Below are 18,688 nucleotides of genomic sequence, written 5' to 3'. Positions count from 1 at the left end.
CGGTAGCATGACTTGGTTGATGATCTGATATTATTGCCTGACATGTCTTCGCCGAGGTATGTCGTCTCTGAACATGGTTCTGTCCAACCTCCTCGGTCTTCTGCGAAAACTTGCACAGAATCAATCCAATTCCATATCCTGCAAAACTTTATGTCTTGTTAGAACTGACTATCCACGCCGAGTGTCTTCAATTCCTCTTTCACGACCTCAATCCATAACTTCCGTTCTTGATCAGATGGCTTTTTAAAAATTGAATCCGACGGACACCTCTGAACTCGTCGACAGAGGCGATATGCTGATCTCCTCACTGTATGATCAAAGAACCGAAGACGATTTTCTGTAGCCACTTTTGATGGCGGTGCAAGATGCTGATACCTTTTACACATTTCCTGCCGGTACACCACATCGATTTCCGTCTAAAGATCTTCCCTGTGGCAACCCTATTCCAAAACTAGCCAAACAGCCGTCTAAGCGTCTTCCTTTTCCTTTTCGAGCCTTGCCATCACCGCGGACGGTGCTGTCCACGTCTCCGAACCGAGCATCTTGATGGGACGACTTACGGATAGGTAGACTCGCATCTTGACTTTGTTGGTGATGGGTTCGCCCACAGGCATTTCGGTAGCATATTCATTGGTTTCACTCAAGCAGGCTGCTAAGGAGACCTTTTTCATAATCGAACGGTCGCTCTTGGACGCGGAGAGTGCAAAATTGTGGACCGTTTTCATGTATCTTGGATTTGAGAAATTGAGTGGTACCACGCTCATTTCCTCGTAACTCATAATCTGCACCCGTAACTCCTCGTTTTCCTCTAGATTTCCCTCTAGCTATACGCTGCCTTCAAGCTTGGATTGAACGAATCAAAATTTATCTCGTTTATATCATTTCTCAACTTTCCCCTCTTTCCTCAACATACCAAGAAATTTTCACCATTCTCATATTTACATTTTCTCCTCGAAAAGAAGGAACAAAATAGGTTGATATTCTTTGCTAAGAAAGAAACAAACATTGCCACTTGTACATACTTGAAAAAAAGTATTGCGATCGAGCTTTTTTTTTCTTTGTGATCTGCTGTTGGAGAACATTCATTCTATCTATCATGTAAACAGATTAACAAAAATAAAGTATAATAATTGTATTTAAATGTAGTATTTGCAAATATTACAACTCCCTTCGGGGAAAAAGGCTCACTCGCAACTGCTTTTCTTTCAGGTTTGTACAAGTGGCAATGTTAGCTTTGTTCCTAGCAGAAATTTTGTTATAGAAAAATATAACGTTACTAACAAAGGGGTATAAAGTGCTCACACGTAGACAACTTGCCATATCATGAGTTTACTCACTATCAAAAACTTATTTTTTTTTATTTCAAAAACTATAAGAGATTGTAATTAGCAGTAAAGTAAAAACGTACCGATATGGAATGGAAAAAAAAATTCTTTAACACTTGTTACACTTAGCATATGATAATTAATTCCTGTTTCATATGGATTGTTTAAAAGATTTTTCATCGTGCTATTCACTGTCTCCTCAAGCTACATAGTCACCATATAGCCCTTCACTACATGGTGAAGAATGATGTATTCTGGACAATCTCTTCCTTGCAGATTTGTGGATCTGAATCCGCACATTTTTCCCTATCAGAGGTCCATCATGTTGAATAGGTGAATACTTTGGAAGCAACAATTAATTGAAGATAATAGCGACCTTTTTAGGTTTCAAGTCTGTGCTTGTACTCTCTATACGAATATATCTAGAAGATTGGCAGAATCCACGTTGAGGTTAGCAAGGATTAGAAAAGCAGCATAGTCAAAAACCCCTTGGGAAATGAACTACCTTTCTTAAGTAATGTATAATCAACATTCCTAGTGTCCAGTATCAATGATTTTCAATCATAAATCCGAACTAACAAGTGTTTGCACAAGCTTGCAATGTGAGAAAAAGAAAAACGAACGAAATTGCTCCTCATAAATCTTCCTTTCAAAAGTGCGGAAAAGTGAGATTCTCACGAGAACCAATTTTCAGCATTCAGAAATCTGCATCTGCATCGTTCGTCGGACGATAGTCGTTTAACAGAATTCTTCAAGGTGTTCCGCTCTCCTCTAGCTTTAGTACTGTGATTCGGATTATTCGTACAACAAATCCATTCACATAATACTGTTGACGTGTTGGATGGATTAAGTACCATCATTTAGATGTAATAAAATATAATAAATGTTGGGAAAGGAGAAGTTGGTCCCTCTTCTGGATAATAAGAATTTTTGAACGCTAAAAACTAGACAGTTCATAATGTTAATCTGTGATCTACAACAATTTTTTCTGTTCTGTTCTTTCTTTTTTTCTGTCGTTGAAGAGACTCAGCTAGAAAACCTTTCTTTTCAGGATCGCGCTACATCGAGGAGAGCAACAAAATGCGGTGCGACGTTTTCAGAATATCAAATGACTTTCAGAAAAGAGCACTTTGTTGCCGGCGGTTATGATTTCATCAGTTTGTGGATGCGAATTGTAAACTATGGATGGAGCTAATCCATATCCTTATTGATTGCTGATTAACGGGTGTAGAGGGCAGTACATTAAATGAATAAGATTCCCTAAAATTTTCAACATTTATAGAATTAATGTGTTGTGTATTAATGGAACTAAAACACCTACAGTATGAGTACAATTACGAGTTATTTTTCTTTATCAGCAAAAAAGACGGCACTATCAAAACAATTTTATTGCTTTTGGTCTTCCAGCAGGGAAGCGAAATCCGTTGTCATGGTCTCTTAAGTACAGAAAATATACATCAAATCTTACATTATCGGAAATTAAGCAATCAATTGTAGAGGAAATGTTTTTTTCTAATTTTACAGTGATTGTGCGTCGTGTAATAGTGACGTAATAGTGACGTCCTGGAGTTTTAAGTGTTTTCAGTCGACCCTGGATAATGATTATGATGGATTTGTGTTCATAAAATGATATGGTTTTGACGTCAAAAAGACACCTAGCTTGATTTTTTTCATGCCTGCATTTTATAATAATAATTATTTTCTGATTTTATTTGCTCATGCAGCATCAAATTTCGAAGATCATTAGTTTCAGTAGTAAAGGAAACACAATTTTTTTTTTCCAGAAAACCACTTTTTTTTATAATACCGATATAAAATACTGAAAGCTCCCTACATTTTCTTGTTGATAAAGGCTTTCGACCTGCAGATTGTGTATACTGTTTTAAAAAACAACCAATTTTCTACAAAAAAAATGTTGCACTGGTTACTCAATACCCGTAAAATGTTCCACACATTTCAATGTGAATCACAGTTTTATAAAATCCTAAAAGTACCTATACATCCCATGTCATTAGTACTAATCGATAAGCAAGTGCAAAAGTTTGTAAAAAGCGTATACTACCCATGTGAAACTTCTGTTTCTCTCTCAGCATAAAAATTAAATCTATAATTAATTAATTTTAACAAGGAAATTTTTCGTTGTTAAATGGGATCCTTATTTATTCTCAGATCACTCCGAAAGTAATATTCAACCAGAATAAAGTAGAAACAACGAAACAAAACGGAAAAAATTTGTTTTAAAATGCGTTTTTATATTCAGGTATTGTTTAAAATCCTAAAAAAAAAACTTTAAAGCCTGGAATCTTTATTTTCTAACTAAAAGTGCGGCTAGTGTTAGTCTGAGTAAAATTTTATCTTTTCTCGATATCTTTTCTCTCCTTACTATGTCCTCGATAACGTAGTTCCAGCAAATTTACAGAAAAGTTTTAAATCTTGTTAAAATCCCGTTTTATATCGCCCTTTGTTCTTACCTTCATCAATTACAACACAACGTCAGATGAAGGTCGATTACTTAGCCGAGAAACACAATCCTCACTGGGTTCGATTTACCTCAGCTGAATTTAACGGAAACCCCTTGTGACAAGAATCGAAAGCACTCTGGATGAATTGAAAAAGACAACAATTCATGATGTTTCTGGGATTTTTTTTTCCTCGTGAGATAGAAGCCTTTGGCATACGTTCTCTTCACATACCAAACGAATTACGAGAACTAATATCTATCCAAATCTCACTAAATGGAAATTAATTACAAACGTCCGAGAAACTTTCGGAGAACCGCGCATTTCAGCCATGAATATTTAATGTACTGCTTGAAATGGAAATCTACTCTCGCACTTGATAGGATTAATAAATAGCAACATTAAAAACAGATAGAATTTTGAAAAAGAAGAAGGAAAGGTTTAAATTCATCACGTTCGTGAATCACTAAAAATTTTCCATTATACGAATCTCAGAAATGTTGGATAACTTGGATTATAAAAAGTAAATTTTTCAGAATACAGATAGAATGAGTTTTCAAATTGAAAAAAATCTCAATAAATAAAGAAGAAGACACTACAAAAGCAGCCCTCTCAAAATTAATAAGACCTGAAAACCAGCGAAGAAAAAAATCTAGTAATATAAAAGTGCATTATATATATGAAAATTCGACGCTCGTTTTTTTCTTTAAATTCATTTAAATCAAGAAATATGGCTTTTATAATTGATACACACGATACAAAAACAGAATATTTTAGACATCTAGAGAGGTGGAATTTTCCTTTTTTAGAAGCAAAAACGTGGGAATACCTGTTAGATAAAAAAATAAATAAGAGGTGAGAACCAAGGCTAAATAGCAGAAGAGAACGTACCTCTGAGTACTGACCAGCGGTGTGAGATGTGCTGACCGATGCCAAACTTTCAACATCCAGCGGTTGTATGGAATCCAATGAATGTTGCATTTTATCGGAATTAATGATATCTTCGTTCATAGAATCAGCAGCAGTACACAGAACTGAGTCGTATGATACAAATTCCGCCTTGTTTCCGGAAATAATCGTCATAAATCAGCGAACAATCGTGAAACGAGGCTTTTGCACTCGGTTCGTCTAACATTTCGTGCGACTTATCGACTTCCGGTTTTTTTTCACCTCTTGTCACCTCATATCGTTTGCGATTTTATATATCTTGCACACAGCTTCATGAATACTCATCGATTGTGTAATCGAGATTATAAACGAGCAACGTTCACTTTTTATAACCTTCTCCCTCCAGAGTTCTAGGGTTATGGTAAACATCGATTTTTTCTTTCAGGCATTATTTTATACAATTCTGATTCGCCAAGAACTTGTTCAAGAGCATGGTATTTTTCTTATGCAAACACAATTGAGTGGTGGATGAAGCGGGATGAAATACTGAGCAGTCAGACTGAACTGCTTGTATATGCACTGTTCCATCTTTGAATAAATAATAGTGATCACAAGAGTATATTTTCCAAGAGCAATTCCCTGTAGCCTTTACAAACCAGAGTAGTCCGTCCGCACCAATTAATAATCCAGGAACAAACATTTGATGGGGAGATGTTCACAACGGCAGCTTTAAACTCATCAGTTAACGAAGGATAAAAGGATTGTCGATAAAAAACCTGAAGTATCATTAGTAATCGACGCAGCTGCTTCCTTCTATAAGTGTGACACTTTTCGGAAAACTTCTGTCAAACTTTTTTCCCGGACAGGACAGTCAATTATCGCTAAGGAGGTTCTCAGAACAAAACTGTGAAATGCTTTTGAGAGTCATAGTTTCTCAGCTTCTCAGTGAACCAAAAATCTTCTAGTGTAAGGTATCAGGGTTGAGGTTATTTTTAAACACTCTACGAAGACAGAATCCATCTAGTAAACGTTATAGGTGTTCATCGCTATGATGCACTTGTGAGAAGAACAAAAACACTGTACAAGTTCAAAGCGATAAGAAACTTAATTGCCAGGAGCTCACAAACTCGCGAACTCCTCTTTTACGAGTGCATTCACAAACGATTCTGATATACGAACTTTGATGACATACATATTTGTCATAAGGTGAGTCTGCCAAACATATGCGGTAGGGATCAACGGGAGTAGTGGCGATAATCATCAGAAGATTATGCAAATTTTCGAGAATTAAAAAAAGTGAACATTGCTGTCACTACGGACTGTGCCCTCACATTTCAGCTTCTCATGCAGCTCGAAAAAATTACTCCTAAAAGGTAAATATAAAAAAGTTGTTTTTTTTTTCGTTTGTATACGTGTTTTATGTTGCTTTTCTTCTTGGAAACTTTTAAGGCATAAAGAACACCGGCTTTCTGTAAGCATCATCAAAGTAATTGTTCGACAAAAATAACAGAAAAATCCCATAGTTAGCGAATTTAATCTATGGAAATTGTTCTATTGCCTTTGTTTAAAAACCAAGTGGGAAAGATTTTTTAAATTCTCTCTCGATTTGATACTTTAGTTTTGTACAGAGGAATTGTGTTATAAAAAACCTGTATGTAAATAAGAGCAAAAGTCCTTGAAAATTCAGTAAAATGAATGGATCTGTGCTTGTTTATCGATGGGTTACCTTTTAAATTGTAATTAGATAATTACAGCTCAATGAATGAAGAAAATGATGACGCTACTGATTGGCGATCGTTAACTATAGCGAGTGTCATTGCTTTATTCACTGCAATCCAATTCACTATTTATTTCTCATCATTATGGCCGTACTTACTTCAAGTGAGTTTTTCTCAGACATCATTCAAATCCTGGCTACCGTAGTTAGGGATTAGTTTCACAATAGAAAAACCATTAGATAAACTAAACAGTATGCATCTGCCTTTTGGCGATCATTTTTTCTTGGCTATGTATTTATATTTTCATTTCTAGCTTGACCCCAACGCAACAGAATCCTTCTTTGGATGGATAACAGCTGTATATAGTCTTGCACAAGCAGTAATGTGTGTTGGATTTGGTTATTTACAAAATCGTATGAAACAAAGTAAAATACCTATACTTATAGGGTGAGTGTGCTCGGAATTGAACAAACGTTCTTCTCCGGTTTATTATGATTTGCTTTGTTTGTGCTAATTACTGTTATTGTAAGGTGGTCGAGTATAGCGCAGTACTTCTATTAATTACTTCCTATTATTAACTTTTTACTAATTACATTTGTTGCGGTAACTTTTACTTTAATGATTTATGATCCGTAGTGAGTTTTAGCAGATTAAATAAGCAAAGCTTTGCGCAACTGTTACGACTCTAACTGCACAGCTGTCAATGAAAAAAGAACTAGTCAAAGTAACTGCTGGCAATCAATAAATGTATCTTTTTATATGAAAAAATAAAAACGACTATCAAAAAGTTTTGAGTCAGTTGTCTGCTGTTAGATTCTGCCATGCCAATCATGATGAATGTCAGCCTCAATGTTCAAGTGCTGTAAAGTACCAGCACCTGTTAAGATCAGAAAATCGGTAAAAATAGTCCTATGAATTGAGCCCAGAGCTGATTTCGCGTTAAATTTAATAAACTAGGGACAAAAAAAAATACAGTAATTGTAGGATTTGTACCGGACAGCCGCTGAGTGCTCAGATTTCAGTTCTCCCCGGATTTTTATCGTGAGAATTCCATGTAATGAAAATTTTCAGCATTCCAGAATCAAAATGATTCTGGCGATTTAAATATTGGGTTCCTACAATTGTTTCATTGTTTTAAGAATTTCTTTCTATAATGCACGCTTTAGACGTTGAGTTGTGGTTGATCACTGATCTAACATTTCTGTAGGTGCTGCAAAATCAGATATGGAAATCCACGATACGAATAGTGTTCCCGATTTAAAAACTAGGAAACACAGACAACAAAAAAATAAGGACACATTTACGTTAACTTCCAGGAATTGCATGAAACAATTTTTCAGGCTTTCAATGATGTTTTTGGGAAATTTCACCTACCTTCTATGTGCCGTCACTCCTTATCCACCAAAATGGATTATGTTTACGTCACGATTTATAACTGGACTTGGAGCAGGTTAGTGACAAAGATATGATAGAAGAAGAACAGACGTATCCCGAGTAGAAGCTATACCTATACTTACCATTTCGTTCCACGTTTCAGGTATGATTACAGTACTTCGAACGTATGCAATAAATGCAAGTACAGTTAGCGATAGATCACGTTCAATATCGTTGAACTCAGGAAGCTTCGCCTTAGGAATCACCATAGGACCGGGTGAGATGAATTTTTTTAAAATTTCCTCTCATGACGATTTAAAGGCCATACGCCATCAATTCCATCCCGTTAGTTTACATTTTTTAGCCATTCAAATCATCTTTTCTCCACTTGGTTATCCAGGAATTAACTTGTTTGGAGCACTTGATCTGGATATGTACACTGGTATGTTCATGCTTACCTTTCTCTTACAAAATTTAAATGACTAAAATCAGAAATAATCAGTCAGAGGCAATGTCTAACAAGAGAAAACTCCTTCCTCAGCTATCAAGCATGTTGGCAAGGCTCAGTATACATTAGATTTTTGGAAAAAAAAAACCACAAATTAATCTCATTGTGCAAAGGCTAATGGAAACTAGCATAGATAGCAGTATAAAAATGAAAGTAATATTTTCAGCTCCTGCGTTCATGGGTATTGTGGCGAACTCTATATGTGCATGTCTTGTAATATTTTTCTTCCGCGAATCGAATGTAGGACTGCGAAAAGCGATCATTCCAAAAAATGGTGAGGATTGATGCAAGAGACGAAGGCGGAACTGACAAGTGTACCACAAAAAACAAATTCGTTTCATTTTTTGTTTCAGATGAACACGTCCGATTCTTCGCTCTACCAAGTTACGATCGTATAGCTATAATGATATGTATTTTTACGCGTTTTGCGCAAATGTTTGTTATCACCAATCTTGAAACGTAAGTTTTCCCGTTTCTTATCAAATTGTTATCTAGCAGGAACAAATAAAGCAGAGGTATGCACACATTTCCCTGGAGAACTCACTAGAAAAAATTGATCCATGAAATATGCAGGTGACGAGCTCCGAAAATAAATCGAGTCCCGGACAACTGTCGAATTTGGAAGAGTGAGAAATCAGTCTAATAAGTTATTCGAATTGTTCGTTGTAACTCCTCACGCTTCATTTTTTTATTCGTATCCATTCATGTTGGTGTAGACCGAAATACTAATATGTACTCGACCGTAAAATTTTTAATGTAACGAGAACTCGAAAAAGTCATCGGCGTTGTCACTCTATTTTCGATGAGGTAACACGTTCGAAATCAGTTTGAGGTTGATGAAGGCGAATCCGATCTATACAGTGACCTCTGCGAGTCACCTGAATGTTTTAAGTTAGTGTGTATATCCTCTGAAGCAAGTCCAATGTCCATTTTTCGAATGGATTTAGCTAAGGATTGGTAACTTTTCGGAAAAATTTAACCACCAACTACGTGCACATAGCTGGATCTTTCTACTACTGCGCTAAACTCTTACGTTTAAATTGAATGCATGCAAAAAAATTCTTAGACAGACATTAAATTAATTACTCAACGAACTTCCTTAATTTTAGGCTCGGTGCACCGTTATCGATGACCATGTTTGGATGGAACAAACAGCAAACGGTTCAGTACAATTCACTAATGCACGGTGGCTTCGGTTTTATTGGATTCGTCATCTACGCCATTAGTGTCTACTACGACATCGGAAAAATGTCAGATTCAAGTGAATAAACACTAAGGAATGACACTACTAATAAAGCTCTACTATTTTAAATAGTTTAGGCTCAACCATCGTGTATGCACATGCGTTGGAATGCTCGCTTTGTTAACATTCCATTTGCTGACGTTTCCATGGTGGGGGTTACCTGGAAAGATCCCCTATCAACAAGAATGTAAGTTTTCTTTAAACATGTTCATGTGATATTCTTAGCTTATAGCCGCCCAATGTATCTTATTTAAAGGAATCACCCTACGAATCTGTTATGAAGAAGGGGTGATTCCGTTCATTTCTTCCTAATTGCCGTAGAAAACGGTCCGGAAGATGCGGCGCGTGCACAAGGCTGGCGCGCTCCAATCGAACTCGTTGTAGAAAATAGCGCTCCGGAACGCTTGAAGCCGTATCTTCCGGGCCGTCTTTTACGGCGATTAGGAAGAAATGGACGGAATCACCCTTCTCTCCATAATCTACGATCCCGTATACGAATACTCCACCTGAAATCCTTACCACCTCAGTCGTATGATGATGCCTTTGAACTTGCATTTATTACTCGATTTCAGTACCTCCTTCTTTTTTGGGGATGGTGTAAAAGAAATCCTTTCAAACTTCTTTTGACCATCATCTTTACGACTTACATTTCTTGATAACTTCTCAAAAACTGTAAAGCCGTCATTTCGTTCGAGTTCGAGTCCGTAGGGATTTCCACAATTTACATTCATATAGTCCAAAAACTTGAGACTGCATAAAAGTAATGAGAGGAAAAGCTTGCAAATTTACCTCCTCATTTCCCCAAGGTTAAATTCTTTGCCACATATATGGAAAGAAGTATTGAAATTGAATGTTAGATATTTTTGGGTCATGTATTTACTTAATTATTATCCAATATTTAATGAACTTCAATATCACAATATGAATCTATATGTAGACATCAACGTCAATGGAACAACAGTTCTTAATCCTGATCCAGTTGGCTGCAGGCCCTCATTTAAATGGTCAGTATCTATACTATCTTGATTTAAATATTCCTATATGTATATTGTTGTACTCTACGTAACTTTTGTTAAGTAGATCACGAAATTGTGAACAAAATCAAATCCTACATCTTACAACAATTTGATGCACCACTACAATTATTACGTTGTTCAATTTTTATTAGATACTTATAGAGCAGTGGAATCAGGTTAGGAAATATTTGATAGTAAAACTCCTTCTACCATACCTCATTTTTATTTGTTCATAACAGGTTTGAAATTTGCTTTCTCTAACCCTTCTGTCTACCATGTATAGGAATGAACTAGATGAAATAGAAACAATAAACGAGAAGAAAATTTTTAAGGTGTGAGACGACACCACCGGTCAGTCCTATACTCTTCATCGTCACTTACATTTTCATCAACGGCCCAGCATTTTCGTTAATTAATGTGTGCATGAACACCGTCTTTTCCACTGTTATCGGACCAAGGAATCAGGTATTTCGTGGAGAAGGAAATGGATGTATTGTACTTTTGAAGCTCATCAGTTTTAGCCCAAGCACATTGCATTTCCAGGGCACAATGCAGGGAATCCTATTACTGAGCGGTAGTGTAGCAAGAATGTGTGGTCCAATTTTTGTGGCGTAAGTTCTTTTCTTAATTTTGAGCAAAATTTTGGAATACGATCTATCTGTTAACATCGAGGGAAAGATTCGCAGATTAGAAATTCTGAGTTTTCATAATGCCTCCTCAATCCCGGATTTTAATCATATCCTGTTAAATTAACTCACTTTATTATTCTCAGATTTATTATTTGTAGCTCAGTTATTCGATTCGTTCATTCTTTCCATAAAAAATTGAGGTGCAAGTGTCAGTTTCCTCGCTTCTGTAAAGGTCCACCTAAGATAGACATTTTAGTCAAGGTTGAAGAAATTCTTTGGAATAAAAGATTAGTGCTTAAGATTCAATAGCAGTAGCTGGAGGAAGGAGTATTTATACGTCCAAGTGGATAAAGGAAAACAAATGAAAGATAGTATTGTTACAAGGTGTCATGTAAATAAAATACATAGGATAAAATGTTAAGAGAATACTTCGAACCTGAATTTCAATTCACTGTTTAGAAACCTTTTCACTGAGTACGGTCCGCGACCAGCATGGGGAATAGAGATCGTATTAGCAGGAATCGGTGCCTTATTGTGGATCATCTTCTACAAACGGATTGTCCCGCTGAAACTTCCGCACACGTTGAGCGCAGGCGACACGTTCAAAAACAAATATGGTCACGTGTACAAATTCTAGCAGTACCACAATTGCCATATGAATTGATCGAATTCTGATCAATACTTTGCATTACTAAATTTTTGCTTCTGTAAAAATGTCATTATAACGTGTATGTATGTATCTGGATGATTCTTTCGTGATTGTCATCAAAAATAAATTACGAAAGGAGAAAAAACTCTGAAGATATCAAATAATGCTGGAAAAATCTCATTTGTTCCCTGCTATTTTTGAGAATTTAGGGATTCTGAATTCTGTAAAGAAACGTAAGAAACATTTGAGTCTAAAAAATAGTTGTGCGTCAAATGCTGCTACAATGTTGTTGTTAAAATATTGGTGTTGAAATATTTCTACGTTCCATGATATATAAAATATATTTAAAGAGTGATAAAAGCACATAAGACGACAACAAACTGAAGTGTGAGGTGCATAGCTCGAATTACAGAGGGATGGCGAAGACAAACGAAAAAATCAACGTTTTGTTTTCACAATGTGGCAATGAGGACACGCGGATTAACACCCTGCCAATTTTTAGCAAAAGAGACAGAAACCTAAAAGTGCTTTTAAAACAGGAAAAGTTTGATTATTTATCGTTTTCAGCAGTCTTCAGATTTAGCACAATTTAATGGCCAAGAAAGCGCAGATCCTGTGCACTTTGTTGAGTCTGGATGATCGCGAATAACTTCGTGATGACAGTGTGAATTGCAAAACACCTCAGGTGGGGTTTTGAAGAAAAACCCTTGTACTATGAAAAAGTTACATCGGTGATACTTGTTACTACGTTTGTTTTTTTTTTCTAAAATTCAGATGTAAAACAATTTAAAATTTCTTAAGTTTTGTGGGCTTTTTCATCTAAATTTTGAGCTTTTGGAATTCACGAGTAATTTTTGAATCGTTATTTTGTTTCGCTGGTATAGGAAACTTGCTTAATCCCGATTTTTGCTCGTGCCCCGGAAATTGTATGATCTTGAATAAGATCCAATAACTCGAGGTAGCTTAGTGCTAAACAAATGATCGTCCAGCTGCTTGTAGCGGAGAATTTTCTCTATCAGATACTTTATCATCAAATTTCTAGGGCTTCCACTTTTTTCCAAATTTTTGATGGAAAAAGATGGAAGAGTGCCATTTTTTCTTACTTTTTCCATCTAAATTCCTAAAAACCTAGGAGCTTTCAAAAGACCGCGACATGAATTTTTTGTAGATCGATTTTTTTTTGAAAAAATATCTGCAGTGTTTTTCATAGTCCTCTCGTCGCAAAGTTATTTGCGATCATTCAGGTTTAACAATCAGCACAGAACCTGAGTTTTATGATCATTAAACTTTATTTAGTCCAAAAACTGCTGAAATCCATGTATCATTGAACTTTTCATGTTCCGGGAGCAGTTTTTACTTTCTAACTCTCTGGCAGAAACTGTAACAGGAATTCTTCATGTTATGGACAAGCTACATAAGTTATACCCAACTTCTCTAGATTACTCTAGACATTTCGTGAATTCGAACTGTCGTTGCAATTTATTCTCCTGCTTTCTGGATAAGGTCGTCATCCAGTTTTGTTGCACTTTTCTGTTTCACAAGAACAATAAACGTTTGCGGACTCGGAATACTGTACCAGAATGAGGACGCGAAGAAGCGTTCTTAGCTGGTAAGGTAGTTATGCTGAAAGTAAGTAGTTAGGGAAAAATATACAAAAGCTACCAAACAAAAGATTTCAATCCATGGATAGATTCCGGCACAGTTCTCGTTATTCTCGATGAAGAGAACGAAGTTAAACCGAGCGCGCGATGCTGATTCAGTCTTACGCGATCATTGTCCGCAGTCAGAAAACATCTGCTGACACGTAGTGCAAATGCGAACGTCGGTCGCACTCATTATCCATAAGTTTCAATGTTTCACGTCGGGAGCGATTTCTATCCGTACACCAAGTTTCTAGATCAGTGTGTCATCTCCCTCAACTATCAGCTCAACCCTGCTATATAAAGGATCACTTATCGGTGATAGGTGCGCTTCTGTGGGCGTGCAATGTCTGCTTCCATTCGTTTTCTTCTGGTATTATGCTGCATCACTGCTCTTAGTGAAGCATTTCGTTGTAAAATTGTCGTCAGAGTTACCTCAAGGACTACTAAAAAGGTGAGTTACCAGTTATGTGACACCACGTCGCCTAATTACCAAATGACGCTTTTGTAACCTTCTGTGGGATTCAAAAGCTTCTACTAAGTTGAATTCTGGGAATATAGTAGCACTCCTCGAAGAAATCACTCTAAGGTAATAAAAACTACTTGTATCCAAAGACTGTCTTTATTACTGAGTATGCCTTGGGTAAGAGTGCTGACTCTCCTGATCTACGCCAACATCCAGAATTTAGACTATGAGAATTAACGGAGTTACTCGTGATAATTGCAGTAATGAGTACGGGTGCAGAATTTCAGTTCAAAGCCGAAATCGCAGTACCTGCGCTCGGAATCAAATCCGAGCCGATGGTTTTCGAGGGTGAGACTACGAAGAAGATGAAGGTGATTTCTAGAAATTGTTGATAGGAAAAATAGCAAATTCTGCAACAACATCTGCATATAGGTGATCGGTGAAGAATGTGGAAAGAAACCCTGGGTCATACGCACCTACAAATGGAAGAACAACGAATGGAAGCTAGCTCACAGAATAACGGCAAAACTACAAGGACAAGGATGGATACGGTTAGTAGTTCGGAAATTTGTGAATATATTCAATGTCACATAATTATACATTAATGAACTTACTATTTAAGGATTGTCGTAAATGATGACCTCAAACCATCGCCTTTGGACAGGTTCGGAGTAATGTGCTCAGAAGGAATCTGCGGTTAAATATATGAAATATATATGGGTGGAAATGTGCAATAAATTCGCAATAAGAGAAATGCAGTTGTTGCTTACAGAGTGATAACTTATTGTGGATAAAGCGGGACCTCAAACAAGGTAGATAGATTATGTTTAGATCTGGAAAGATGTTTTAAATAAAGCACAGTTACTAAGAGTGAGTGTCACAAAGGAATCTCTAAAATAACATCATGACCCTGTTTTTTCCCCACAAAATTAAAAAAAAATACACAACATACACTATATTTGATACAACGTTCCAGTGGCGAAGTTTCTAAAAAATTGAAAAGTATGGAAAATCACTTGTGCAAGGATGAAGAACAGTTGTGTTGAACTTACCCCACTTTTTTTTTAAAAAGAAGTTCCATGTTTTTTTTTTCAATGCACTGAACTCGGGTTACTTTGTAAACATAGAAAATCCTGAAACACTGTCAGAAAACATTAAAACAGTACTCATTTTTCATATCAAACCGTGTGCTAAATAAATGGAAAAAGAAAAAAAGAAGCAATGAATGTGGACAGTACTTGTAACATTACAGGAACAACAAAAACAAAGTTTACGGCAATTTACGAGGTTTAGTTTACGGTGGCGATTGTATGGTCACACCTAGAAGCAGCTACTCGGAAGCAGTTTTTTTTTTTATTTTGATGTGTAATGACGGCTTGAATTGCGCATTTAATGACCTGTCAGTAGACTTAAAAATAATTTAATAGAGATAATTTTTATGCAAGCGCGGACATTGCTTTGCATCCAAGGTGACGCGACGCGGTCGCTGTCTTCGACGTTTCAACCGCGCTCTGTCTCTGGTGAACTCCTAGATATTGTACACTCTCATCTCAGTCATAGTACACATGTGCTGCGACCAGGGTCAAGGGTATAGTTGGGAAAAATCCCTCCGAAAAACGACCCCCTCGCAGACCCTCCCAAAAACGACCCCCTCATGTCGTTCCTACCAGTATAGCTGCCCACACAGCAATCAAAATTTGGGTATAATAAAAAATTTAAAAACAAATAAAAGCCTAATAAATAAATTAAAACAATACGATGTAATAAACAACTAATAAATTATTTTAAAAAATAGTAATGCTACAAGTAAAACAAAATACATATTGTAATGCAGCGATATCAATGGAATAAATAATAACTAGAAATTATATGTTCATGTTAATTATATGTTCAAGATGCCGCGTGACGTGTGCCAGATGGAAGAAGATCAAGAAAAATAAAAGTTTTAAACAACAAACAAAAGTTCGATCCCGGCCGGAAACATTATTTTTGCAAAACGAAAAAACAGCTGAAAAAGAAGGAGAACACCTTTCAAAACAATTTTTACACTATTTCCAACTATTAACAAACAATTTTACTCATCGACAATGAAAATGACCGGATGAGAGTTCGATCCCCGCCGGAATCTAGATTTTTGCAGAACCGAAAAAAAATCACTGAGGAAAAAATTTCACCGGCAATTTTTTGAAATTGTGTTTAGAGCACTGTTTGCCACATACAGGTGTTATATAGAGGTTATTTTAGCGATTAAAACCAGGTCTTAATTGGAAATTATTGCTGGACAGGTCGGATTTTGTTACCTTGAAATAAACATGAATAACTTACTAACGAAGAGACATAAGAAGATAAAGCTGGCCGCGTTATGTAGAGGAAGATTTATGCCATAAAATGGTTAAAAATCTTTTGTAGCGACCCTCTGGTTTTTTTGAAACCTAGTTGAGAAAAAGTTGAGAAATTTGGCATTTTTGTCAACTTTTTCTCAACTAGCTTTCTTAGAGATGAAAACTACCTGTAAAAAAGTAAAAACAGACTGTGATAGCAAAATTCTTCCTCTATAACATACTTCAAACCGAATTCGTTTTTATAAACTATGAGTAGAGTTATGGAAATTTGTTTAAAGTCACACAGATTTTGACGCGTTGCCGAAAATCTGAGATTTCGCTCTTTTTCCCGTTGCGAGGATACGGTAGCGCCGTTGAAAAATTCGACTCTTTATTTGGATAGAGCATCAAGGAAAACCCTTGACTGCAAATTTTGGCCTCTGTAGGTGTTTTGATTCTCTCAAAAGCTAGTTGAGAAAAACTCGAAAATTTGACGCAAAAATTGGGATTTTTCTCAACTAGGTTTCAAAAAGACTAGGAAAGCTAGAGCCACCAAACTTTCTAGAAAGATAGAAGAAATCTCTCTCTACAGATCGCAGCCAGCTATATTACATAAAATTCACATTGAGCGTAGATATTCAGAAAATCGTGGAGCCTACTTTGTACTAATCTTAACCCTAATTGCGCCTGTAGATGTCTTTTTTTCGCTCAGTAGCAGCATTAGAACTGCTTTTTCGAGTGAAAGTAAGAAGTTCGTCACTGTAGGATGAGAAGGTGCTCTCTAAATTCTTTTACGTCAAATGCAAAAATAGCACCTTTGCAGGGATTGATCCCTGAAAGTCACAATAAAACAGCGTGGCATCTCGTTGAGCCATCCAATTCTGGTGGATCATCAGCATCAGCCCTATTTCAATAGAGCTTGTAATGGCCAATTAACAGATGTCCTTATCGAAGTCTTTGTAATCGCGCATAAACAAGTCTGCACTACACCTACCAACTTGAGCCAGCGTACTTGTTTTTCATTGCAGCTATGCTTCTACTTTTACTTAGCGCTCTTACACTTCTGTCAGCTTCTGAAGATCTCGTTTGTCATCCTTTCCTAAGCGAATTTTCGACGCTGCGTTCCCGTACAACTGCAGATCTTCAATATATTGAATTGGCTCCGACGAAGAGTGCGAAAGCACTGTGCAAGCTATGAAGATTGCCTTTTATGGCACTCAATACGAAGTCACCTCTGGTTAGTTTCATTTCTTTCATATAAATTAGTAACAGACAATTTTGTTGTGTAGACTGTAATTTTGTAATTTTGTTTTGTAGAACTGTAATTTTGTAGCGCTTAGACTTGATGGGTTTGACAAAAAGTCGATTTTTTGAAAGAACAAAAACTTTCAGGTAGTTAATTGCATTTAAAATAATGGATTTCCTATTTTATCACATCAAAACATTATCACTTTGTTTATTATGCACCACATTTATTCAAGATTTCAATTGTTTTGATTTGTGCCACCGAAGCGACTCCGACGTCATCAAGCATCAGTTAGAGCAGCAAAAAATGCTAAGTCGTCCATTTTCAAGATTGGCTCAAAAAGCGCAGTAGTTTCATTACCAGAATTATGAAGAATAAATTTTTTAAAAATCATTTTTTGGTTTGTGTACCCTCTTTTTATCCTAACTGTTTATGCTACAATAGTCTTCCTCAACAGCAAGCGCGAGTCTTCTTCAATTCTTATTCGAATATTTAAAAAAAAATTATTTATTCTATATCATTTATTTTCATATTAAACAGAACTCAAGTACTGAATATGCATCATTGACGTTTTTTCTTCTTTGAGGCAACTCTTCCATTTTTCAGTCGCATATCGGGACCTGAAAAAAAGCCTTAGAATACGTTTCAGTTGTGAATATCTTCTGATATGCGATAAAAACATGCCATTCACTGCTGATCATCCTTCAAGTTTCAGCATTACTTCTGAAAAGAAGCAGTTTTCACTCCTGTTTTTCTGCTGAATGTCGCATACCTAAGTTACACTTCATTTTGTACACCTTAATATGTGTTTGTTCGAAAACGACAACCCCGTCTCCATTTTCTCTTTGCTCCTTTCATTTTTTTCTGAATTTCCGACCCCTACTTGAATTTTTTCTTAATTTTCCGACCCCCTCTTACGACCCCCTGTTGAGAAATTCTCAACACACGCTTGACCCTGGTTGCGACACTTTTCTCCGTCTGTTTCCTATTTACACCTTGTCGTCGTCCGACCATGAGTAAGATTGTTCTGTTTATCCGTGAAATCCGAGTGCCTTCAAAGAATATCCGAATGCTTCTCCTTCATTTGAGGAGTTTTTCTACAAATCTGTGCGCGTGAGTGGAATGTCTCACGATAATTTGGGATTTTAAAGCCAAAAAAAAAAGAAACGGTGGTTCAGTGGTAATGTTTATCAAAAGAATCAATGG

General features: G+C 36.4%; 4 protein-coding genes across 5 annotated transcripts; 2 read left to right on the top strand and 2 right to left on the bottom strand.

Moving 5' to 3' along the window:
• Positions 1 to 158: 158 nt before the first annotated feature.
• On the bottom strand, positions 159 to 4,867 carry RB195_025738 (uncharacterized protein; the record flags this gene model as incomplete). The annotated part of the gene is made up of 2 exons (XM_064214009.1): positions 159 to 416; positions 4,676 to 4,867. 2 exons carry the CDS (start codon positions 4,865 to 4,867, stop codon positions 159 to 161), a joined length of 450 nt encoding a protein of 149 aa, XP_064069890.1.
• RB195_025739 (uncharacterized protein) lies at positions 468 to 779 on the bottom strand (the record flags this gene model as incomplete). The annotated part of the gene is made up of 1 exon (XM_064214010.1): positions 468 to 779. The coding sequence occupies one exon, from the start codon at positions 777 to 779 to the stop codon at positions 468 to 470; it is 312 nt and encodes a 103-aa protein (XP_064069891.1).
• Positions 4,868 to 6,430: 1,563 nt separating the features above from the next.
• RB195_025737 (uncharacterized protein) lies at positions 6,431 to 11,797 on the top strand (the record flags this gene model as incomplete). 2 transcript variants are annotated; one of them, XM_064214007.1, is made up of 13 exons in its annotated part: positions 6,431 to 6,553; positions 6,704 to 6,837; positions 7,731 to 7,840; positions 7,928 to 8,041; positions 8,129 to 8,206; positions 8,439 to 8,546; positions 8,626 to 8,731; positions 9,382 to 9,522; positions 9,593 to 9,702; positions 10,453 to 10,519; positions 10,864 to 10,996; positions 11,075 to 11,142; positions 11,620 to 11,797. In XM_064214007.1, 13 exons carry the CDS (start codon positions 6,431 to 6,433, stop codon positions 11,795 to 11,797), a joined length of 1,470 nt encoding a protein of 489 aa, XP_064069888.1. The 2 variants fall into 2 exon arrangements, with proteins under 2 accessions (XP_064069888.1, XP_064069889.1); XM_064214008.1 differs by lacking the exons at positions 6,431 to 6,553; positions 6,704 to 6,837 and having other exon boundaries at positions 7,738 to 7,840.
• A 1,998-nt stretch (positions 11,798 to 13,795) lies between these two features.
• On the top strand, positions 13,796 to 14,616 carry RB195_025736 (uncharacterized protein; the record flags this gene model as incomplete). Its single annotated transcript, XM_064214006.1, has 4 exons — positions 13,796 to 13,903; positions 14,203 to 14,286; positions 14,348 to 14,466; positions 14,538 to 14,616. The coding sequence occupies 4 exons, from the start codon at positions 13,796 to 13,798 to the stop codon at positions 14,614 to 14,616; spliced, it is 390 nt and encodes a 129-aa protein (XP_064069887.1).
• Between the last annotated feature and the right edge of the window lie 4,072 nt (positions 14,617 to 18,688).

The sequence above is a fragment of the Necator americanus genome, chromosome X, assembly GCF_031761385.1.
Source record: "Necator americanus strain Aroian chromosome X, whole genome shotgun sequence".
Lineage (NCBI taxonomy): Eukaryota > Metazoa > Nematoda > Chromadorea > Rhabditida > Ancylostomatidae > Necator > Necator americanus.
The sequence above is the reverse complement of the archived record's forward strand: the minus strand, read 5'-3'. Positions and strand labels throughout refer to the sequence as shown.